The 26454-nt window shown below is 42.0% G+C and overlaps 1 protein-coding gene across 1 annotated transcript in view; it reads left to right on the top strand.

Moving 5' to 3' along the window:
* TRM82 (Transducin/WD40 repeat-like superfamily protein) overlaps positions 1 to 26454 on the top strand; it is a 91514-nt gene that overhangs the window by 1330 nt on the left and 63730 nt on the right. Inside the window, exons 2-3 of the mRNA XM_087681711.1 lie at positions 13715 to 13870; positions 13962 to 14142. Coding sequence (XP_087537837.1) covers positions 13715 to 13870; positions 13962 to 14142 — 337 coding nt within the window. The remainder of the gene's footprint in view (positions 1 to 13714; positions 13871 to 13961; positions 14143 to 26454) is intronic.

The raw sequence follows: 26454 nt of genomic DNA, 5'->3' as shown, positions 1-26454 counted from the left end.
AAGAGATAGACACATGTATAGAAAGCAAAACTCAAACCCTAAATGCAAAACTCAAAACTCAAATACAGAAACTCAAACCCAAACATAAGAAGGGAGAGAAGAACACAACTTTGAAGTGAATGAATATTATAAATGAATGTAAGACTTTATAGATACTCAAGGGCAGAGCAAAGTGTCAGAGAGTGACATCCACTGGAGATGGATCCCAAGTTTGTGACCACCAGTTCGAGTGTAGGATGAAGAGGATGCATCAAACGCAGGTGTCAAGAGGACCTCGAACACAAATGCAAGCTGGACAGGTGTCGAAGAGGCTGGCAGCAGTCGCATGATGTGGAGGAGCTGTCGCCTGATGGAGGAAGTTGTTGCCTGGAAAGATGGCACCAAATGCAAGCTGTAGATTCAATCACCAATTGCCACTATGTGTTGAAGAGGTCCAAACGCAATAGTAGAAGGTCACTTGATAAGGGAGATGGGCTGCTAGCTGTCTCCTACACACCGGAGGAGTAAACGCAATAACCAGTGTGGGAGTAGTCTCCAGGGTTGGACAGCCATGTGTGTGGATTGATGACTGAAATGTACACTTAAGGGTGAAAAACTTGCACAAACGGGAATAAGGTTGAATGGGGGCAGCTTGTCTATTTATAGATGTTGAAGGGTGCCCCAAAGATTAGGGTTTTTAGGGGACCATTGAAATGTCAAGATTGTGGGAGAGAAGGAAGGAGTCTCGCTTGAAGCTTTCTTGCTTGCACAATGGGGGAAGACACACAAGGGTGGAGGCTGAAAACAGTTTTCCTCTTCTTAGTTGTGTAAGCCAAAAGAACTCAAGTACAAAGAAATAGAAGAACCCTATATATGGGTCTCAAACCAAACTTAACTAACTAAGGTGGCATACTAACTGAGCCACGAACTAGAGTAGATAAGGATAGCTATCATGTAGCTATTATTCATGGGCGGTGTACCAACCGCGTCTGCAACTGACAAGTCGGTGACATAAATATACAACGGTCACCCTGGCGTATCACGAGTGGAGCTCGATATCTCAACACTCCCCCTCGAGCTCAATCCCAATTCCTGCACACCAAGCAGGTCTCTGAACTTGCGCAGCTTCTCTACGCCCAATGCCTTCGTGAATATGTCAGCTACCTGATCCTCTGTACTGACATAAACTAGATCAATAAGACCTAGTAAAACCCTCTCTCGCACATAGTGATAATGCACCTCAATGTGCTTTGTTCTAGCATGATAGACTGGGTTATTTGCCAAGTGTATACTACTCATGTTGTCACAATAAATGACAACTGGCCCATCTGTAGACTGATGCATATCATAAAGTAGCTTATGCAACCAAGCTACCTCACATGCAGCCATTGCTGCACCCCTGTACTCAGCCTCTGTGCTCGACAAGACAACTGTAGGCTGTTTCTTGCTGCTCCAAGTGACTGCAGCACTCCCAAAAGAGAATACATATCCACTGGTAGATCGTCTATCAGAAATACTACCAGCCCAATCAGCATCAGTGTATCCATGCAACTGTATCTGAACCTCAGTCTCATAAAATAGTCCATACTGCAATGTGGACTTCACATACCTAAGTATGCGTCTAGCCGCATCCAAATGTGGTTTCCTTGGAGCCTGCATAAACTGACTTACCAATCCAACAGCATAGCTCAAATCTGGCCTGGTAATAGTCATATAAATCAAACTTCCTACTATGCGTCTGTACATAGTAGGGTCTTCTAGAAGCTCACCTGCATCTGTGCTCAGCTTCACATTTTGCTCCAAAGGAACTGAAATAGGCTTACAGCCTGTCATCCCATATTTGGACAGCATGTCCAATCCATACTGCCTCTGCAAGAGCTGTATCCCACTTGGTGATCTAATCACCTCAATGTCCAAGAAATAACGCAGCTCTCCCAAATCCTTCATCTCAAACTTCTGCTTCAATAGCATTTTCACATGAAGGATATCTTCATCACTGTCACCTGTCATAATCAAATCATCAACATAAATGACAAGCAGCATAATACCTTTCTCTGTTTTTCTCACATAAAGTGAGAAATCTGCCTTGGAAATCTGAAAGCCAATAGTGACAAGATACTGTCCTATCTTGTCAGACCATGCTCTAGGTGCTTGCTTCAAGCCATACAAGGCTTTCTTTAACCTGCAAACAAACTCAGGATGAACAGCATGCACATAACCTGGTGGCTGCTCCATATAGACCTCTTCTTGCAAATCACCATGTAAGAAGGCATTCTTTACATCCATCTGATGTAAAGACCATCCCTTTGATGCAGCCATAGCAATGACTGCTCTTACGGTTGCCATCCTTGCAACCGGACTGAATGTTTCTTCATAGTCAATGCCATATGTTTGTGCATACCCCTTGACTACTAATCTTGCCTTGTATCTGTTCACAGAACCATCAGCATTGTGCTTCACCTTATAAACCCACTTACAGCCAATTGCATTCTTACCTTTAGGCAAAGGTACTAACTCCCATGTAGCATTTGCTTCCAAGGCATCCATTTCTTCATCCATGGCTTTCTCCCATTTTTCTTTTCCCATGGCTTGCTCAAAAGATGTGGGTTCTGGTTCCTGTATCACTTTGACCATATATGCATAGTGAATGGCTGTAAATCCATCATATTTCAGCCTATCCACAGGATACCTAGCTCTTGTAGACCTGCGCAAAGTAGGTTCACTCCCAGGTGCTCTCAAAACATCCCTGGTCTTCCTTACTCCAGGTGTAACAATAGAAGGAATACCCAACTCATCATCAATGCTCTGTTCTGAGCCACTGGATTCACCATCCACATAAGAGTGACCTGCATTCACATCAAACATGGGCTGATCAACCTTCTCTTTTCCTTTTCGTGATACCTGCATACCACTATCTGCATTGCTTTGAGAAGATTCTCCTGATCTCAATCTGCCTGTCCATGGCGAAGAATGTGAACCACTGCTAGAGGACGCTCCAGGTCCACTAATATTTTGTGACTGCTGCTGTGAATTCTGTGTAGCATTACCATTTTGTGCATCTTCATCATCAATCACATTTACTGGTTTATACCAGCTACTCATCTCATCAAAAACATCTCTGCTCACTGTAAACTTACGAGTAGAAGGGTTATAGCATCTATACCCTTTTTGCTGCAGAGAGTAACCAATAAAGATGCACTTCTCAGCTTTTGGATCCAACTTGGATCTCAGCTCATCTGGCACATGTACATAGGCAATGCAACCAAAAATTTTCAAATGAGAAATATCTGGTTTCCTACCAGTATACCTCTCCTCTGGAGTCATTCCATGTATTGCTGCAGTGGGAGTCCTGTTCATTATGTAGACTGCTGTAGCAACTGCTTCAGCCCAATAAAAATCTGGCAAGTCTTTTTCATTGAGCATGGCACGAGATACCTCTTCAATATGCCTGTTTTTCCTTTCTGCAATTCCATTTTGTTGTGGGGTATAACTGCATGAATATTGCTGCTTTATGCCATGCTCCTGCAAGAACTTTGCAAACTCATTTGAGAGGTACTCTCCCCCTCCACCTGACCTTAGGCATTTTATCTGCAAGCCTGTTTCTTTTTCAACCATAGCTTTAAGAGTTTTGAAATGCCCAAAAACTTCACTTTTCTTTTTCATAAAATACACCCAAACTTTTCTGCTATAGTCATCAATAAAACTGACAAAATAATGACAGCCTCCAAGAGATGCAGCTTTAGTTGTCCACACATCAGAGTGAATTAATTCCAATGGCTTCTCACTCTCTTGAACATGTCTAGGAAATGGTTTCCTTGCCTGTTTTCCAAACTGACAGGCTTCACATATCTTATGCATTTCTGCAACCTTGAATTTGGGCAATCCTTCAACAATATTTTGGGCCTGCATTGATTTAAGTCGCTGTACATTAACATGACCAATGCGTTTATGCCAGATATCAATATCTGCAACTACACCGGTCCCATGTGCAAACATTGCTGCACTCAATTCAGACATGTCTGCATCCAATGTAAACATTCTGCCCTTCTTCTTTCCTTTTGCTATCAAGCGACCTTTATTTTTCATATCCTCAACAAAGCATCCATGAGGATTAAATCTGACCTGCAAGCCCTGTTCAACCATTTGACCAACTGAAACCAGATTCTTGGTGATATTCGGGACATGAAATACATCGGACAGGTATTTCTTTTTCCCACCCTGCATAGACAAGGGAATTTTTCCAATCTGCACAATAGGATGTGCAGTATCATCACCAGTCTCCACAAATCCTGGTTTTTCCATTTTCCTTGCATCCTCCATCCATTCTGCATGACCTGTCATGTGGTTTGATGCACCTGAGTCAACATACCATACATCATTGCTTTCTTCTGCACTTGTCATAGAATTGTTCATGTGCTGCACCATGAACAAATGCTCATTTCTGTCATCACCCTGTCTACTAGAAGATGCATAATTCCCTTGTTGCAGTTTTCCATTCATGATGTCATTCTGCTTTTTATAGCAGTCTTTAGCCATATGACCCATTTTACCACAGTAGTAGCATTCAACATTACTGTTTGCATTTTGGCCTCTTTGCCATCCACCACGACCTCTTTGGCTCCCCCTGCCTCTAGAGTTACCACGTCCTCCTCCATAGGACTGGTTTTCTTGAGTTTGCTGCATATTCTGATTTCTGCCACGGCCTCCAAATCGGCCTCCTCTACCTCTGCCTCTACCTCTTCCAGCATTTGAGTAGAAGACAGCTTCTTTTGAAGTTCCTCCTGAAGAAGATGCACCACCATTTCTCTGTTCCTCAGAAATTAGAAGAGCAATCAACTCCTCAAAATCAGGAAATCTTTCACGAACTGAAATGGATGTCCGAAACTGTGTATAATCCTTTCCTAGACCATTCAAGGTCACGGAAACTAAATCATCATCTTCCACTGGCGACCCAATGGAAGCAAGTGCATCTGCAATCTTCTTCACCTTCATGTGGTAGTCGTTGATGCTCATACTTTCTCTTTGCACATTATGCAACTCTTGCTTGAGCTGCATTTTTCGGGCTTGCGTATTTGTGCTATACATTTTTGACAAAGTATCCCATGCCTCCTTTGGCGTACTTGCATCCTGAATATGCACAATCATAGAGTCTGAAATACTGATAGACAGCCAATACATAACTTTCCTGGCTCTCTCATGCCATGTTTTAAATGCCTGCATTTGTTGTTGATTGGGAACATCAGGAAGAACTGGTTCTTCTTCATTTCCTGTAACAAATTTCCAATATCCTTTTCCCATAAGGAAATTCGTCATTCTAAACTTCCATGCCTGGAAGTTGTTCTTGTCAAGCTTTTCAGTGACAATCTGTGAAAGAGAATCAGACGCCATTACAGAATACTGCAAGAAATTCTGTCACTGCAAAAAACACAGCTTCACCCTCACAAGGGCAAATCTGCAAAACTGGCGAAAGTGGTATTTGACCACACAGTCACTTTCTAGTGACGATTTTGCATAAACAGGAACCAAGGATGATTCTGAAACTCCCAATGTCTCTGCGCACAAGCATACGATGCAATTTCTACAGTAACTTTTCACCGACCTGTAGAACAGTGGTCGCACAGCATAAAACTGAGCCTTTTCTTGAGTGCGTGCAGAAAACTTCCGTCTGCAAAACAGGCCCCGAAATGGCCTCAAATAAAAAAAACAAGGTCGCCAAGGGCTAAAGCCCTTTCCCGCAGCATATACTGCCCTCTTGCTTCACCGCGAAGGGCGTCTCAACCTGAGACAATGCACTCCTGCAATTTCCGGCTGTGCTACCTGCAGAGATCTGCTCCCAAAACAGGAAATGAAAGCAACACTGCTCCTGTTACCAGACCACCGCGAGCTTGGCTTGCTTTCTTGAGCTCCTTACCACGAACAAGGCTCTGATACCATGTCAAGATTGTGGGAGAGAAGGAAGGAGTCTCGCTTGAAGCTTTCTTGCTTGCACAATGGGGGAAGACACACAAGGGTGGAGGCTGAAAACAGTTTTCCTCTTCTTAGTTGTGTAAGCCAAAAGAACTCAAGTACAAAGAAATAGAAGAACCCTATATATGGGTCTCAAGCCAAACTTAACTAACTAAGGTGGCATACTAACTGAGCCACGAACTAGAGTAGATAAGGATAGCTATCATGTAGCTATTATTCATGGGCGGTGTACCAACCGCGTCTGCAACTGACAAGTCGGTGACATAAATATACAACGGTCACCCTGGCGTATCATGAGTGGAGCTCGATATCTCAACATGAAACTCTCTTGGACCGCTCCCCTTTTTAGGGTTTTTATTAATTAAGTACGTTTTGGGGTTGTTTAAGAATGCTAATCAGTTGAAAAGTGTGTTTTAGCTTCATATCCCCTCTCAAGCCCAAAATTGAGTTGAAAGGTTAGGCCAACCACTTTGATTTTTACTTATCCTAAGGCATCTCACCCCAAAGTAGCTAGGGTATCGGACAAAGGGTGCACGTCTGTTGCCTAGTGGTCTACCAAGCCCAAAGGCGATGGTTATCTTACCAAGAGAGTCCAAGTAGTCACCCCAAAGAGGATAGGGCATCAGACAAAGGGTGCACGTCGATTGCCCAGTGGCCTACTAAGCTCTACAAAGGCAGATGGAACCACATTCAACTTTTTAAAAAAAAAGTGAGTTAAATTTTATGGGATGAAGTTGATCGAGCAACAGTGACCCAGAAGATGGGAGTAGGGAGGGTACACCCAACACATCACAAAACAGTACAACCTTACCCAACAAAACAGTACAACCTTACCCATCCACTCGAGGGTGTTGATGATGAGGAAAAAAGGTGATGAGGTATCCATGTGATGAAGGAGTATGTTGGTGTGGTGACAATAACTGGGAAAAGGTACAACGGGGGGGAGAAGCCGATGTTGAAGACAAAGTGCTGAAGCTTGTAGAATACCAAGAAGGGTAGGAACCCCCTCTCAACTTGGATGTAGATGCCGAAGGGGGAAGAGGAGCCTAATGTCAGTCTTTGTGTGGTGTCAAGAACCATGATGAATGGAAGAAGATAATGATGAAAAGGATGAAGCTTCTTGCTGGAAGAGCAAGGTAGAAGTCACCGCCATGATAGCATTAAGAGAGATGCTGCATGATTCATCTTGGGAGGGGAAGCCTCCAAGCTGGAAGAAGAGCAAACACTTCTAGAGGCTCCAAGCTTTGGGGCCAACAAGTTTCAATGTGTGGTGTGTAGGAGCACTCTAGCTCTAGTTGTGTGTGGAGTTTCTTGCTGAATTTACTGTTAAGTTGAATTGACCTTTGGGCTTTCAAAGGCCGGTTTTATGTTTTAGTTGTCGGGACATCACCAACTTTTTGAAGGAGGTGAGCTTGTGGTTGTCTCGAGGAGCAAACACATGCATTTTGGTTTGCTGTAATTCAGTTACAACAAGGTTTATAATCGTTGAAAACAGTGTACAACAAGGGACAAACGATAAAAGATGTCACACAATAGTGGTAGTAGGAGTGAGGAACAGGAATCCCCTCTTGAAAGGCACTCAACACATGGTTTTGAGTTTCCAAATGCTGAAAATGCTTTAGGATAGTGAGCAACGACTGTGATTGGTGAGCATGCAGCTCAATCACATGTAATTCCATAAGTCCAAGGTGCTCAAGAAGAAAATGCAATGTGTATAGCACAGTTAGCAAGTGCTGCTATGAACTTGCATCGGTTAGTTCAGCAACCTCAATTTCTGAATTGTTCCTGATGTTAAAGGGGAAAAAGTTGGGAATCCCCTCTTGAAAGGCACTCAACACATGGTTTTGAGTTTCCAAATGCTGAAAATGCTTTAGGATAGTGAGCAACAACTGTGATTGGTGAGTATGCAGCTCAATCACATGTAATTCCATAAGTCCAAGGTGCTTAAGAAGAAAATGCAATGTGTATGGCACAGTTAGCAAGTGCTGTTATGAACTTGCATCGGTTAGTTATTGTTCCTGATGTTAAAGGGGAAAAAGTTGCTTTGCATTCAGCCACGTGAGACTCATAGGCAAACTTTTCAGTCAAAGGTATTGCATACACCGACACCTATAATGCTAAATGTGCAAGAGACTCTAATTTAGCAGCATGATCATCCATTAGGGAATAATGTGCAGCATATTCCTCATGGACAACAAACAATTCCTCCACCATCTACGCATCTAGGTTATTTTGGGGGTGGATCAGTGTTTTAGGCTATGGATGCCATGGCACCTGCCAATGTTGGCATCCAAAATGTAGCTGGTTTTCAGCCACCTATGCTAGGTGTTCAAGGGAACTATCATGAGGCAATGCAGCCCCAAATGCACATTGGTATGTATGGTAAGATTGTTATGTAGCCAAGTATGCAAACTGGAATGTTTGGTCACTTGGGAGGCACTATTGGGCATATGTCAAATGCAAATGCAGCAATGGCATCATCGGGACCACCATTTTACTAGCCACCTGTGTATGATAACTTGTTACTTGACACCTTTGAGTAAAGTTAAAGACTACAAAGAAGGTGGGCGAGTAGTCAAATTTGAAACCTTTAATGGTATGCAGGATAGATTGGAGGCTTTGACTTTCATTCAACAATTTGATGCAGCCTACTTTGGGGGCAAATTTTCCCAGCCTTCAAAAGTGTGCAAGGCAACCACCTTTTTAAAAGGAAATGCACTTTAGTGGTGGACAACCCTTTTTGATGCAAGGCAAGGCACTAGCAACTTGGGTGCAATTCAAACATGTTTTCTATTCTCAATGGCTCACAAACACTTTTGAAGTGGATGTGACAATAGCTTGGCACCAATTGGATGCAATTCATTGTGCTGATTTGAAAGAGTACACAAACAAATTCTGGGCAGCTTTGTTGTTAGTTAGCTCTTTTTGTGAGGTCACGATGGCTGATCAAATAGAGACCTATTGTTGTGGTCTACCCAAAGAAATCCGTGACTATTGCACCAAGACTAAAGTAACTAGCATGGCACAATTGATTGAAAATGCGAATACATCTTATGCATTGATAAAAGGACATGTCACAGGGTTTAAGGGCAGCAAAGATGCTTCAAAGGAAAATGCTGAAAATAAAGCAAGACTGAATTTTTGGGCAGCAAGTTTAAATCCTAAAAAAAAGAGTCAACATATTGAGAATCAGTCAAAGTCATTCTTTCAAAAAGGCAGACAAGGCAAAAAGTCATTTGCTAGTGCTAAGAAAGCTGATGAAAGAAAGGCATTGTATAATGCAAACAAATGCTATGTTTGTGAACAAGACGGGCATATAGCATGTGAATGCCCAAAATATAAGTCTGAAAACCATGCAAATGACAATAAGGATCAGAAAGACAAGAAGCATAAAACTTCTACTGGATTGGTATCCGATCTTGTTGGTGAACAACCAAACATGGATGCATCAGAGCTATGCCGTGCATGGGGCAAAGTGAGGGATCGGAATGCTTTAGTTTTCTTTGATGCAGGAGCTCATGCCAACTTCATTTCTCTAGAATTGACAGCCAAGTTGGGCATTAGAGATGATGAGATGGGTCCCATGGGTGAGGCTAGTTTCTTGGCTTGTCATGGACATGCAGATTCAGTCACCCCTATCATTGGAAAACTATGAATTCATTTGCAGTCATATGTGGATAGTGAGGATTTTCACATTATGCCATTGGAAAAGTGTTCTCCTACTACTAAAGCTTCATTGCGACACTTCAAACACCGACATTGCTCTGGCTATTGCTCAACATTGGCAAAATTTGAGCTCACTATTGAAATTGCACTTGCTGGTTGTCTGTATGCTTGTTCTCTCTACGTCGTGCAACCTGATTATCCTACTACCATAGGGCATTTCAAGCTTGGCTAATAAGCTTCTTCCAACTCATATTTTGCTGAATCATTCATCCTACATGCTGCTCCGTAAAAAAACTAGTTGTCTGCCTATCAAACCCTAATCCACCATAACTCCCTTATTTCAAGCTCTTTTTCCACTTCATTTTCTCACTATTCTCGACACACTAAAGCCTCTAACACTCAGATATGATTAGTTTCCAACAAGTGCAAACCTCATGAAGAAGATTTGGAGCAATCCACCTACTCGGTTGAGCTCTAGGTGAGAGCAATCCAAGCTGTACTGCAGGGGTGGGAGGTGATCCATGTGTAATCCATATAGCCGCAACTGTGCCTCTATCTAAGCATATCAACACTAAATATCCCCTTGTAATGCTAGCTGTTAGACAACTCTAGTGCGAGTTAGGGTATCTTTGTCTCGGCAAGCTCTAGAGCCTATACAGGAGAGTCACTATGTTGAAAAGAGCTTGTGCTACTATGGGTGGTGCTCCCATCTTTGCTTTGACAATCTCATGTGGTACAGAGGCTTACTCCGAATCATTCGTGAAATCATTAGTGCTAGGAGTCTCTCTAGAGTCCATTTGCTTCCATCCCTCATATATCTCCTCGCCCCTAGGTAGGGACCTATTTTGTGTGGCTCTCCTATGGTAGAGGCTTGGTCCCCACATGGGAACCCCATATGGAGGTGTTGGTGTGATGAAAGTGTTAAAGAGCTAGAGCTTTGTTCGAGGCTCTTGAAACTGTATGTATGTGGATTGGCTCTCCATTGACCCTAGGGCCATGTAGCCTTGTGAAACTAGCCTTCCTTCTTGAAAGGGGTGGTGAAGGCTTGATTATGCACTTAATTATAGCAATTAAGAAATTCACAAAATTGGAAATACAAACTTTACCATGCAATCTTGGACATTGGACACCTTGTTGGCCCCAAAATTGGTGCCCCTTGCGGTATTTTTTAATCTTGTGCTACAATTGGATGGAGTACAACTGAGATGCTACAATCTCCACTATTGATCCAAATGCCTCTTGCTATCATAAATGATCAGCAAACCTTTTGATAAGTTTGCCTCTTGATTTTCACCTAGGACTTCTCTAGACCCTTGACTAGCCAAATGCTGCCCCATATCAATTAGGATGGGCTAGCATATGAAATCACTGGCAAATCTTCCAATTCCGGTTGCCAATTTCAATCTTCAATGACTCTAATTGCTAGCATGGGTCCCAAGATGGCTGTTAAACCCTAATTTCTGTTGTAAATTAGGGTTTACGGCAGAAATTCCTTTGTTGTCCACCAAATTTGACTGAGATCTACTTCAAAGGGCTGAGAACATTAGAGCATAAGCTACACAGAAGGTGAGAGAATGCTGTAGAGAAAGAAATTTCTGATTTTCTTCACTGGAAACTCTTCAAACTGCTGCTGCCCTGTTAGATCGACCTAGAAAGCTGTCACCTACTATTGGAGAGGATAATAAATGCTGTCACCAGTGATCAAATGCTGTCACCAGCTGTTGAAGATGCCATAACTGCTGTTGCCTGCTTCTAGTAGGGCATTTGCTGCAGTCTCCAGGCCCAGAAGGTCCTCCACAGTAGAGAAAATTGACCAGCAGCCTATTCTTCCTCTCTCTCTCGGCTTGCAGGCACTAAATGAGAGGCTCTACCAGCCCCAAACAGCCTTCTCCTCTCTTGCATGGGAATTTTTGCCATGTGGCAGCCTTCTTTGTTTCATTTTCCAACAAATTTCAACTATTTAATTAATTTTCAATTAAATAATTCTGAATATTAATTCAGCCCTTTTTGACCCCACCCAAAATTAGATGTGCCCATCCACACATTAATTGACTAGGCTGTTTGCAATCCCAAGTGGTCCCAAGCCTTCACCGACCCATGGACATTAATTAATGCATAATCCCTAGTGTCATCATTGACACTTATAGGCCAATTAATTATCCTAGGGCCAAATTGACACCAACATTCACTTAGAATCTAGGTGATATAACTTGTTATTTGCCTTGGACTCCCACTATTTCCTTGAGGTCCTAGCTTTGTTATCGTGAAATACTTGCTTGCGCATCACATTTGCATCACATGTGCATCTCAACATTCTCAACATTGCACATTTGATTATTAAATTAATCAAATTTCTCTAGCATAAGCAAAGCATTCAAAAATTTCACATACCCATGACAGAGCTCCCCCTTGAAATTTGTGCAATCGTGTCCGTTTGCATTGCAATTTGTCAAAGCAAAAGTATATTGCACTAGAATTTCGATAGGGCCTCATAGTGGACAAAACATTGGCCACTACTATTTAAGTATGCCACATGCCCAAAAAATTGCCAGACAATATAAACATAGGATAAAAATTGAAAAATAGTCCAGAACTGTTGCTAGAAACCCATTGGATGCATCCATTTCTCATGTTTCTCAACTGTTTTGACTAAACAACAATAGTAAAGCATTAACTAAGCATAAACCATAGCTAAATTGTCAATGGCATTTATTAAACATGCTGCTGTCCATATAACCAGCTGAAAACCATTGATAACTAAGCATAAATTGATCATAATCTGATCATATGCTGATCACAAAACTGATCATAAACATATCATAAGCTAATCATAGGCTGATGCAAATGTATAGTTTTAGAGCCGTATTAACAACCATACTCATCTGAATACATTTTACGGTGACTAATACATTGAGTAGTGACCTAATGGCAAACATATTGTCAACACAATACCTTGAATACATGCTGAATACATCAAAGATCCACTATATATGAGAATTTTCCATTATTGGCGGAGTGGAGTTGCTACCCATCCCTTGAGCATTAGGCATTGCTTTGGACCCTTGTGTTGAACTAGAGCAAGCTCGATCCAGAGTCAGCCCTAACTAAAAGATAGGTAAAGTTGCAACAATGAGGGTGGTCCAAGTCATTCTCTTCCATCCATTGAGCATTCATTGGTGAATAGTTTTGAAACTTCACCAAATACCTTTTGGAAACTTTACGTTTGAACTTTCTTTCCTTGTGTGCTAAAATTCACTCAGGTACCAATATCTCATCCAGCTCCTCAACCTTAGGCTGAATTTCAGCAGATATATCCTTTGGCACATCACCATGAAAAGGCCTCAACAAGCTCACATGAAAGGCATTTTGTCTTCGCCAATGTGGAGGCAACTTCAGCCAATAAGCAACATCGCTGGTTCTCTCCAACACTTGGAAGGGCCTATACTATCTCATACTCAACTTCAGATACAACCTCCCTCTACCTTTCATCCTTTTTAGCCTTGCCTTTTCAAAACGCAGCAATCATAATCACCCTTTGCAAAGTGCAAAGCACGTCTACAGTGATTAGCTACCTTTTTTGCTTTTCTTGAGATCTCTGAACTGTATACTCAGCCTTGGTCCTAGAGATATGGAGGAGGTTATTTATCATCATTGTATTTGATTCATTGTATTTTATTCATGATCTAATTTTTTGAGCTCATTCACTGCTAATCTTTGTCATATACACTTTTGTCACCATTGAAAACCCTACCGTTTCTTTGTTGGAGATGCATTTTTATTGTTTGAAGTGTTTGTTGTTCAAAAGTGCTGAATACATGTTGGCTGATTGTTACTTTAGTGGACGTTCAAAGTCATATATGAGTTTGGTATGAAAATTTTAAAAATTTTCTTTGAAAAATTATCAATCAAGCTTAGACATGAAATTTGTTGTTAAGATGATTTTAGTTTTGTATTCTTATTTGCATCATTTAATAAATATGAGAACATTGAGTTGCAAATGTATGCTATGATACCTGGCCTTTCATTTTGTTTGGAAAGGTAAGTGAGATAATCAAAGATCTCTTTCCAACTGTGCTTGTTTTGCTGACTCCATTCTTGACAGTGCAAAGTGTGCAATTGCCATTAAAGATGGCTCAGGTCATGATGATGCAATCAAAGCCATTAGGTTTGATAGAGAGGGCAAGCTGTTTGTGTCTGCTGGCGATGATAAACTCGTGAAACTGTGGAATACCGAATCATGGCTATGCATAAAGACCATGTAAGTTCAACAGTCCCTGCTTGTATTGCATTCACTGTGATTGCTGCTGCTTATATAGTTTCCAATTGTAAAAAGAAAATGATCTATGCAGGCATGCAAATAAGAAGGTGAGTGCGGCTACCTTCAGCAATGACAGTCAATGGCTATTGTATGCTGACAAGTTTGGGGTAGTGTATGTTGCATCAACAAGCATGGATAAGAATGATGTGGAATCTACTGCTGATCAATCTATGCAATTACTTGCTCACTGTTGCAGTATCATCACCAGCCTGGTGAGGGTCTCTCTCTCTCTCTCCAAGAACTCTGGTAATTGGTAGTCAGAAGCTTGGTATGGGAACAAAACATATTTAAACACAACAAGTCTATGGTATTTAAGCATCACTTTCTGGATGGACTTGTAAGTTATGTGGTTTTGGAGATGAGGAGGAGAGATGGTTTTATATGGACATGGAGCTCTGGCACCTTCTTTCACCTAGCACCTCATGGTTTGGTACTACAGCTTGTTCACTCACCATTGTATTTATGATGCAGTTAGCTGTTGCTTACAGGGCCTTCTTTGTATTGTGTATTTTACATCCGTGGGGGGGGGGGGCAGGGTCCTGTAATGGAATTTTCTCCTCTCTTTAAATTAATATGTTGAGCTAATTTGCCTTGTGGTTCCTGAATTGTGTGATCCATCACTCTATCTCCAATTTCTTTAGTTTCACTCATTTAAAACTTATCAAGGTAACTGTTGAAAAGGGATTCTATGGAAGCTTGGGTGCTTATCAATGAAACTAACTGAAAAACAGCAACACATTCTCAGAACTATGGTTGCAAAAATTGCAAACATAAAATTGAGGGGGAAATAGTCACTATATAAGTGCATAAAAAGAATGTAGGAGTGTGATCATAAATATGCATTTGTAGTGTGCTTGACACACTGCATGAGTACAAGTGTGATCATATGTATATTCATGTTAACAGCAAGCAGCAACAAAACTGCAACCAAGGCAATCACAAAATAGCATCAGTCTTCTTTGAGTAGTAGAAACTTCATTAAAATGGAGCCACAAGCTCATTTTTGGCCCTGCTCTCCCTATCTGTTCAGATATACACTTTGCTAGGTTTTGAAGTTCTTACATCCTTGGTTTTAGTGCTAGGGAGAGCAGGGCAAAAAATGAGGGTAGCAGCAATGTAAGTAGAGATTTTAGCTCCAGCAGCAGCTTCAAGCTTAATTAGGGACCTTGTTGAACATCAGTCCTGCATCAACCTCCTTGGTCGCATATTGTTTGGGTGGTTGGGTTTCCATCCCTAGGTCGGGTTGCAGCGAGGTGGTTTCATCTAGCTGGAAATGAGGTTCGTGCCCTTGACTAGTCGTTGCTGGTCATATGTAGGTTGGTGAGGAGGGCGGCTCTATACTAGATATCCCATGGTCCTCATGATCCGGCAAAGATTGTCCAATGGGTGCTTGAGCCTCTTCGACCCATCTACTCACCTTCTCCATGATCTCCATTTGATGTTTTGAGTCGCGATACTCCCCTATCTTAGCACTCCCCTTTGTCAAAAGATGATGTACCAGCGAGACAATAGGGTTTGCGGGGAGGAACATGGAGTGAACTCGGCAAACATGGAGAAGAGAAGAGAAGAGAGAAGAAACTCTGATGAATGGAATGATGAAGTTCTGAATCATGGAGTGAATGTGATACAAGGGAATAAGGGTGCTGTAGTACAAGGAAGATGATAATGACAGCCACGAACCACGAACCGCAATGTCCTCCTGAAGGGGTGTGAGGGTAGTGGAAAGGCTGGAGAGAAGAGGTGACGGACTGAATGAATCAGCCGTAAGGAATGAATGAGAGAATGGCCTATAAATAGGCACAGTTAGTCTAGGATGGCGCCTCTTTTTGGGGTTGCAAACCCTAAATGTAAACCCTAAATGCAAAACACAGAAATGCAAAAATGCAAACTGCAGGTGAAGGGTTTCTCAACACCTCCTCTTAGACTCAAAAAAGGGAACAAGAGAAGAGTGTGGTGGAGATACAATGCTACATGCTGAAGAATGCTCATGCAGCAGGTGCCACTTGGACAGTGTCCCTTGTAGGGAAATTGTTCACTTGCCCAAGCACCCTAGTACAAAGATGATGAAAACATGCAATGCATAGGAGGAATGTTAGACTTTGTGTGGTGCGGAGAACCATAAGGATATGCCTGACTCGATCTCGGGAGGTGGCTCCATGTTGACCAAGGGACAAAGAAGATCCATCATGTTATCTGAGAATACCACTTGAAAGGAGACATTTGAAGATAGTCAGGAGACTGGATGAGCTGTAGAACCCAAAACTCAACCTCGAGAGAGAAGCCACTAACTCCGTGACTCCATGCTGGAAGGAATACGAAGGCCTAGCCACCAAGTCATTTGCTGAAGACCCAAGGGCCCTGATCTAGGTAGATCCTGTAGATCCTAGGTATGAGTAGAGGAAATGATTGCTGAAAGGAGAGCCACTCCTCAAAAGTGAAAGGTGGTGGTGTGAAGAGAACTTCATGGCACATAGGGTCCCTCTTTGAATCGGAAGGAGTAGAAGTAGGAGCCCTCTTTGAAGTCGAAGAAGAATTGGAAGCCCCCTCTGAGGGCGAAGTAATAAAATCCCCCTTTGAATTCCAGTCTAAGAGAGAAACGGAATCTAACCACTCATGGCTCATGGACTGCGAAGCATCTGATGATGAAGGAAGTGCCGCCGGTCGTGTCGAAGGTATCTAGTGCTCGGAAGAAGAAGCCGGAAAACACCTAGAAGTGGCCTCCCTCGAACCTGAGTGGAAGAGGGTGGGGAAGGAGACTCAATATGAGCCAAGGGTGGGAAATAGTTGTTGCTCAGTGGAGCAGACTGGGTAGCCGAAGAAGAGGAAGGAGTTGAGCAGTCGCTGTCTCTCGAAGGAGCAGACTGACGAGGAGACGGTATCAAACAATCACTGTCCCTTGATGGAGCGGACTGTAGATCCGTAGATCGTGGAAGCCATTGTACCTGAAAATAAGTGGAAGAAGACTGCCACTGACATTGCGACGATCTCCAAGAGGTCATAGCGCCAATCGATCCTCCATGTGCTCGAAAGGACTTAGCGCGCATCAGATGCGTCTTATTGCCTTGAGCATAGTACTCTGATAGCTGATGTAGAAGGATCTCTATGGCCCAAAAAGGAGAGGTGGCACAAGAAGTGCTTGGTGGAAGACGCATATACTTCGGGGGGGTGGGGAGCAAAGGTCGAAGTCGGCAAGCATCGGTGGTGTGTCCGGTGATGCCACAGTAGGAGCACCCAGTAGTCTGGACATCTGTTGGTAAAGAAGCCATGGATACCAGTGTGCCTTGCTGAAGAAGGAAGAGGTTAGCCACCATGAACCGCGAACCGCACTGTCCACCTCAAGGGGTGTGAGGGCAGTGTGAAGCACGAACTGCAATGTCCGTCTCAAGGGGTGGGAGGGTGGTGGAAGGGCTGGAAGTGAGCTGCCAGTGGGAGGAGGATGTAACCAGCAGTAAGAGGTTGCAACCAGTAGAAAAACGCAGGTGAGGAGAGAGAAAGACTAAAAACGCAAGCAGGACAGTCTGCAGGAGAGAGAAATACTAAAAACGTAGGCATCAGGTGAGAGAAAGACTAAAACCGCAGGCAACACAGCCTATAGGAGAGAAAGACTAAAAACGTAGGTAACAGGTCTGTGATGACGTGGCAGGCTGTACGGCAGCAGGCCTGCATAGGAACAGTAGTCGCCTGGCTGGAATCAGCTCCAAACTGCCTGAAGAGGGCTGGAAATCAGGCGCTAACTGATGGAAACAGCAATGGACAACTTCAGTTGAGATGTCCTCCGCGAACGGGGCGTGGGCAGCAAGTTGAAATACCCGAAATCTACAAAAACGAGATTTTGATGCAGCGGAAGAAGAAGAGAAGTGGATGCCGAACCCACCATTGGTCTGTGCCTTCATTGGAGTGGAGGATCTTTGCCGCTGTTTGAGCAGATCCAACTTTGATACCATGTCAAAAGATGACGTACCAGTGAGACAATAGGGTTTGCGGGGAGGAGCACGGAGTGAACTCGGCAAATATGGCAAAGAGAAGAGGAGAGAAGAGAGAAGAAACTTTGATGAATGGAATGATGAAGTTCTGAATCATGGAGTGAATGTGATACAAGGGAACAAGGGTGCCGTAGCACAAGGAAGATGATGATGACAGCCACGAACCACGAACCGCAATGTCCTCCTGAAGGGGTGTGAGGGTAGTGGAGAGGCTGGAGAGAAGAGGTGACGGACTGAATGAATCATCCGTAAGGAATGAATGAGAGAGTGGCCTTTAAATAGGCATATTCAGTCTAGGATGGTGCCCCTTTTTGGGGCTGCAAACCCTAAATGCAAAACGCAGAAATGCAAAAACGCAAACTGCGGGTGAAGGTTTCTCAACACCCTTCTTTTCCGTTTTTGGTGTAGATGTTTTGGGTTCTGTATCAGGCACTTGCCTTCTTGATGCTAATGTTGTAGTATTGCTGCTCTTCAAATTAATCTTCCCTTCTACTCTCTTTATCTTTTTCTTTTTATTCCTTTTGCCAATAGATGAAATATCCATATTGCTAGGCCTAGGCATTGACACTCGGCCTTGCTTGGCTTGTGCCCTAGTCATCACATTAAGTCGTATAGGTGTTGTGTCATCATCAATAGTCTCTATTTCAAACAATCCTAAGGGAACTAATTGTATGCTCAAGCCACTTGATGATGCTTTTCTTCTAGGATGATCCACATTGAATAGTCATGTTCATGCACTTGGTAATACTATTCTAGGGTGGGATGTACGGGGCAGTCAACTGATGCTTTATACGCCTCTCATCACAAAACTGCTCAAATATTTTAAAAATATAACCACCCCATTGTCAAATCTTGGATATTTCAGCTTATACCCAGATTGTCAGCACCTTGAACCGTGAGGAGATTGCAAAATGCAGCCTTGAATATCCATTGATGCTAGTGCCCAAGCTTCTATAGGCAGTTGATGATTGAACACAACAAAAACACTTTGAGGTCCTCCCATAATGTTGTCGATACAGCTTAAAAATGAGGTTTCCTTGCTGCAGTACTCACTAAGATGGCAACTAGCAAGGATTTGAAAGTCTCCTTTGGTTCTTCAAGGGATATGAATCTTACATGCAAGTTAGCATGAGGAAGACATAGAAGAACATTAATAAGCTGAGGCCCACACGTGGAGCATGCATACATGTAAGACAAGGGATTGAGAATGGAAGAGGGCTGTGCTCATTTGCAATAGGTTGATTGTTTGGACTTTGGAATGAGTCACACATATAAATATATGAATTGAAATACTTCTCATTGGGCGTCTTTTTGATTAACTTGGAGTCTCTGAATAAAGTTATGGATTAATAAATAAGGTTGGTTAGAAAATGTCTCAAACATATAAAACCATAGTTGCCTCCATACATCATATGGTACTAATTGTACCATACGATCCGTACCGTACATATTTGTACCGATCCATACAAAAAAACAGACCGTTTCTAGGCACCGCGTTTGCACATTCTCTTGTGTTCTGCCAATGCTTTAATTCGGCGCGTTTTGCCTGTGTGGCATTTTTGGGGGGGTGGGAAGCCTTGGATACCTCATCTCACCCCCCTTTTTCTAGCTATGCAAACCACATCCCCCCCCCGCTCGCCCTTCTTGGATTCCATCCAACTGGCAGTCCTCTTGGACTGTTGACCCTTCTTTGATTGTTTGACCCTTCTCTCATCTACAAAAGGCGCTTCTCTCCTCCATGCTTCTGCACTAATTCAGCAAGCATTTGCCATTCTTATCTTCCTCTCTTGGATCTTGAATTGACTTGTGATTTGTCATTCTCATCTCCCATCCCCTCTCTCTCACTCTTGCTCTTTTAACTTTAGCCTGGCCCTCCGGCCTCTCCCTCTCTTTTAACTTTTAAGTTTCAAGAGTCAAGACTCAAGCATCTCACTCTTCCTCTCTCTCTCTCTCTCTCTCATCAGTTTCTGACCACTACTCCTATATCGAAGTTAGGGGCTCTCATCACCCACATGTTACACTTTCGGGAGAACCACGTTGCATAGATCGTTCTTTCATTGTAGCTACCCTTTCCTACCATGGGGGAGGAGAATCATTGTATATCTGGAAAGGTTCCATGGGTCATAATTTGGCCTTTCGTGGACGATAATAAACTACTCTACTCTACTTTACTCTACTCTCACTCTCCTTGGGCTTTATCCATTATCACACCATGACTTGTGAGAAGCTTGGGGCTTTCAATTTGCACACGATCCATGTGGAGAGAGACACAAAGAAGTCCAACTCCCACCATTGGATATGCAAGTATTGTAGGAAGCGCTATACAAGTGGTGCAACTCAACTTCTCCATCTTTCCAAGACAGGGGAGGCAAATTGCTCCATGTAAGGAGATTCCTCAAAACATTGCGGAGAAGATTCTTGCCAAGATGAGAGGGGGGATTCATAAGAGGAGGAAGTGGGTTATCGGCACCAACTCTTATGTCTACTAAGGAGAAAGCCTTGAATGTGGGCGTATCTTCAATTGGTTCGGGAGAGGTCTCTACCATTGGTGGATGAGGCTCCACATCTGCATTTGGTTCCGGTAAAAGACATAGAGCGCAAGTTCATGTGGCGTTGGAGAGACAATCCTCTCTCTCTCTCAAGCTCTTGGTCGTGTGTGGATCGATTGTCTTTCTTAGAGAGAGGCAACGAATTATGGACATTGAAATTGCACGCATGATGATTGAGTGCAATCTTGCATTCAATGTTCTAAAGCAAGAGCAATGAAAGAAGATGGTAAAAGCAATTGCCAATGTAGGTCCATGTGAAGGATGGACCGGTGTGATATACAACGACATGAGGACGAAAAAGATTGATGAAGAGGAGAGAATCGATTGAGCCCTTGATTCTATTTGGGCTACATGGATAAAATACGGTTGCTACATTCTTAGCAATGGATAGAGTGATCGTAAGAAATGAGGCATCATCAACATACTCATCTCATGTCCACTCGGCACTTACTTTTTGCAGACCGTAGATACCGGCAAGAGGGGGAGGAAAACGATGGGCGCATTCATCTATCGCCACATTTGGTAAGCTATCATTGAGGTATATATTGCCTTTTAAATTTTTTTCACTTTCTTTCATTATGATAATTGATTTATGCATAACTATCTATCTCCCAATTCTAATTTCTCTCTAATATCTATCTTGATTCTCTATTTCCCCTCGGGCCCCAACCCCTATCTCTCTTCATTCTTGAATCTTGAAAGTTGAAAGTTAAAAGGCTCAACTCTCTCTTTCTCTCTTTAGTCTTCAAGTATTGTTAGTATGCTTACTTGTAATTTGTAAATTGTGGTTGTCGGTGGGCCCCTCGAATGTGGTGCAAGTTGTTACCGACAATGCATTGTGATTGTGTGGACTCCATGTGCAAGTCATTGTTTGGAATTGCTCATGGAGGACATTGGGAAGCTCAAGTGGGTGATGAGGGTGGTCCGCAAAGCTACATCAGTTGTCACCTTCTTCACGGTAAAGGTAAAGATGCTTGCGATGTATCGTAAGCATAGCATATTGAGTTGAAGAAGCCTTCTTTAACTTGCTTTGCTTACATGTGGTTATTGTTGGAATGCCTTTATGAGGTGTGGTCCGTGCCTTGCGCTAGACTGTGGTGTCTACTCTATGGAATGAGTGGAATGAGCATGAGACAAAGGAGGCTAAAGCCTTGCTGCAGTTGTGCCTTAATGAGCAGTTTTGACAAAAAGTCCATGCCGTTGTCATTGTTGTGTCTCCCTTTCATAGGGTGTTACATATGAGTGATTGTGAGGGATTCACCATGGGCTTTTTTGTTCACTTCTTTAGAGCAACATTGGTGGAGGCATATGCTTGCAAAGTGATCATAGAGACACAACGTGCACATGTTTTAGAGATAACAGAGAGGAGATGGGTATGGATGCATAAGCCCATTCATGGTTTTGCCGCATCGGTACATCTGGCCTACAAGTTGCTGGTGGTCATGGATGATAGAGAGTTCCGTTCGGACAAGCTTGCTTATTTGACCCATGTGGTCTCTGTGGATGACTACAATGTAGTGTTGGAGGAGGTAGGATGCTATGCAGACTAGAGAGGGCATATGGCTTTTGCTTCTCCCACTTGTTAGAGGAGAGAGTCACTTGTGAAGCCTTTTTTTTTGGTAGTGGATACACATTGGAGACCCTTCAGCCCTTAATCATGAGGGTCCTTTTCCAGGATTGCTCTTTAGGTGCATGTGAGAGAAATTGAAGTGTCTATTGTCTCATTGACAGAAAGATCCGCAATCAGCTTAGTACACAATAGTTAGAGCGGCTAGTCTATTGCCGCACTAACTTACGCATGATGAGGGCTATGATGAGCATGGGTAGTTCAAAGCAAGTAAAGTTTATACACTATATCATAAAATTTAAAATTTGTTGTTTAAAACTTTGAACTTTTAAGTTTATACTTTACAATTTAGACTTTAGCATTCATAATCTTACATGCATTGTGTAGATGAAGGTTGATATATTCAAGTTGATGGCGACACTCTTCTGAGTGTATATCAAGAGATGGACGAGGAGGAGATGATTTTTGCAAAGCTCTATAGAGAGCTTATAGCAACAGATACTCCTGACACTTGCAGTTAACGTGCTCGTGGGCGAGGAGTTCGAGTAGGTGGTAGTAGGGGCATGGTCATTCAACGCGCTCCAACATTGAGGAGGGGTGGTTCGAGTGGCTTGCAAACATATGTAAGGCGGGGTTGTAGTAGCTCACATCTTGTGCCTCGTAATGACATCCCGCCCCTTGCCTACACAACCGCCACCTAGGGAGCCATCATTTGATGATGATGGTAACCTCATCAGTGAGGATGAGTATGAGCGTGTCTCATTATCTGATGTTGAGGAGTCATCTTTAGACTCTCTTGATGAGCACTCAAATGGTTCTGATGATGATGATAGTGATGCCTCATCATAGATTCATAAGGCTCTCTCTTTTTTGTATCTACTATCATTGTGTCCACATGCATGATGCCACTATAATACACTAGACTATTGTTGTATCGCATGTTTTGTGCAGCCCATGCGACCACAATGGTTATCCTCATGTATTCATCTTATTTTGTAATGAAATGGTTATTTTCACTTTAAATATATATTCTATCATTTAATGATTTATGATTAAAAAAAACCATATTAATTTTTTTTGGGTACTAATATCATATCATACCTTATAAAATCATAAAATACCATTTAGTATCGTATTTTATCGTACCGTACTGTACCCTAGCTTTCGTACCTGACAACTATGTACAAAACATATGATGTACTTTGGAGAATGGTTGTCTCATGTTATATACATACAACACTCTCCCATTGAGTATGTTGCCCATCTCATGGGCTATCAATTGATGTCCTTTGTCCCCTAGTATAGGGTTTCTATACTCGCAAACTGTCACTTAGGACAACTAACAAAGTAAATACATTGGTACAATTCGAGCTAGGGTTTTTAAGAGCACTTAGTATGGGTACTTCTATGGTTTTCTATGTAAAGACATTTTGTGCATTTTATTATATTGTCACGAGAGATTTATTATTATGATCATTATTGTTATCATTTGTATTTTGATTTATTTCAATTAAGTACATTGATTGATCATCATTATGATTGAGTATTCTCATACTTCATTTGGAGACTCAAAGGGGGGAGAAAACCTCATGAGAGTGTTTCTTAATAAATGGAAAAAAAAGAGAAGTGTTCACTTGGTGTGATATATAGGCATACTAAAAGGTGTGTTCACGTAAGGGTACTCATAAATGAGGGAAAATATACTAAATATTGGCTTCCTCGAGTCACAGTGATAACATTCATAACACAAAGTATAAATGTATTCTTGCAAGGTGTTATCTTTTGCAAGTTATTGTCTAACCCTAGCCTATATGCAAAATGCATTGGAAAGTTCTTACTTCTAGAGTGGAGCAATGCTTAGCCCCCTTACAAATTCAAAAAAAGCCTTGAGATTTATTAGGTTGCAAGACTGTATTTTCACATCTCCATAGAAGTTTAACCTTCTTCCCTCTCCCCTAATTTTTCCCTCTTTCAATAGAGATATCCAAAATTTTACATTGTATTTGCTTGTTGTTTTATCCATCCTAGACACTTTAGGTGGAGATCATACCACAACATTTCATTTTTGAGCAAGTGGAGGCTTTGATAGTGGGCGCGCTGACTTGGGTGGTCATATTTTGGGCCTTGACTAGTTTAGTATCCTAGTCATGTGTCACAACACAACCAAAAGCCATGATTGTGAGTATCATTGTGAAGATTGCCGAGATTGAGACAATGATCATGATGCGGATAAACAAACAGACAGTGATCAGATTCCTTCCCTCAATGAGCCTCATGCCATTTTATCCTTGCTCTAGTTTTTGTGTTTGGTTACTAGTCCATAATTGGCCATTATGGCACCATACGTACAGGTGCATGACCTACCCTTTCTTCTTGCTAAAACTGACCTTAAAAAATAATCTAAAGGGTTGTGATAATAAAGTAACTTACACACATGAAATAAATAAGCAAATACACAATACTCGTTGAATAAGAAAGCTCGAATGCTCTTGCATAGCAGATAGTTGGGACATTAGAGATTGGGCATTAATTAATTAATTAATGTTGGCCTAAGGGCTAATAACTGCTTAGGGATACTTGGGAGACATTGGCTCAGCCAATTTAATTATTGGCTGTTGGTGGAATTATTTTTTTGAAAACTAAAATAATTTGAAAATTGAGATAATTGCTAAATTAATTTTAAGAATTTAATACTATGAAAGTTAATTTTATAAGTTGGATAATGCTAGAAAATGGAGTTGAAAGGCTGCTACTTAGCAAAACATGCCCATGCAAGTGGAGAAAAGGTTGTTGGAGGCTAGTGGAAGACCATTCCAACCATTCTGAGAAAGGAGGTGGCTACTAGAGAGAGAGAGAGGAGCAGTGGGTGAACTGATCTACAACCATTGGACACCTGCCCAGGAGGTAGCAATAGCAAATTGGAGGTCTCTAGGTGCAGGCAATAGCCAAGATGGGGGCGAGACAACAGACAACTAATCTAGAACAATTAGCATTAACAAATTTTGGCCCGTAGGTTGTAGGCAACAACATTCAAAGTCTTTTGGACAGGGCAACAATTGTTTCGCTTGAGTTTTTGCAAAGAAAATCAGAATTTCTCTCTATTGCATTCTCTCTCATCCCTTAGCCATCTCTCAAGTTATCTCAACAAAATCCAACTATTTAGCCATCTCTAGTGGAGATTTTGGTTGATCTCTAATGTAAACCCTAATTCATGACATAAATTAGTATTTGACAGTTGCCTCAGGAAGCGTTTCAAAATTGAGGGCCTAAGACTAATTCCAACAGCTGAAATTGAAGAGTTTCAGGGAGATTCAAGAGGCTAGCAAACCAATATCAAAGTTGGCCTAAATTTGTCTCTCAAGGAGTAGAGTGAAGGGCAATTGCCGAGCAAACCAAGAGGCAAATTGGTTTGAAGGCTTGTTGGTAATTTATGATAGCAAGAGGCACTTGGATTAGTGGAGGAGATTAGAAAATCTCAATTATACTCCATTGATTTGCAATCAAAGATAAAGAAATCGTCCATTGTCAAAGATTTAAGTAGCAAAGTGTGCATTTCAATTTATGCGATTTAATTACTTGATGTAATTATTTATTAATCAGGTTATTACTAGCCTTTGCGAGGAGGAAGGCCAATTTTAGCACAATGGATCCACAAGTGCATAATGACCTTGTCACCTTTAATGCTGGTCTCCAACCAACTGTAGAGTGCTTAAAAATGCATATGAACACTTTAGCCTGCTAAACCCTAAAATGACAACCAACATTTGAGCCCAATTTTGGGAAGCATTCGTGTATATATTGTCATGCATAGTTTTCGTGCTATCGCATGCTGTTCCTCTCACACAATATAGGGATTTCTTACCTTGAAATTGCCAAAAGATGCACTAGGCTTGAGATCTCAGAGGAGAAAAAGAATCTTGGCTCGTAGTGCTGAATTACTTGTTTTGATGAGAATTAGGTTTCAATAACTTGTTTTGCTAATAATTAATTAGGTTAAAAACAGCAGCATGTCTTGCTGTAAATGGAGTTACAAAGCTACCCAATGGTTTCTCCATGGCGAGAGGAGAAGATTAGTTGCTTTGCATGTTCCATGCGGAAAATTGCAATTTCTGCAGTAAAGAAGATAAGAATGAATGTCTCTAAACTTGTGCTTCTCAAAATGAGAGAGAAGAATGCCCCAATCAACCAAGATCAGCTTTCTAGATGAGTAACCAACTGCTCCGTAATGCAATCACGTTTTTGATTATGGGATAATTAATGGCTTGGTTATTAATCATAAAAGTGAGCTGCTCACGGGACCAAACTTGAGCTTAGGGTTTGCATTATAACTCAAGTGCCAATGCACATACAAGCATGTTTATGAGAACAAAATGCCAATGTACTAGAGTTATGCAAGAGGCAATGCAAGTGTGATCATGTTCATGC

This window comes from Lygodium microphyllum, chromosome 7 (genome assembly GCF_053477565.2).
Source record: "Lygodium microphyllum isolate KBCC chromosome 7, Lygodium_microphyllum_v1.1.10, whole genome shotgun sequence".
Lineage (NCBI taxonomy): Eukaryota > Viridiplantae > Streptophyta > Polypodiopsida > Schizaeales > Lygodiaceae > Lygodium > Lygodium microphyllum.
Note: the sequence above shows the minus strand (reverse complement) of the source record. Positions and strands in the feature narration are given on the sequence as shown.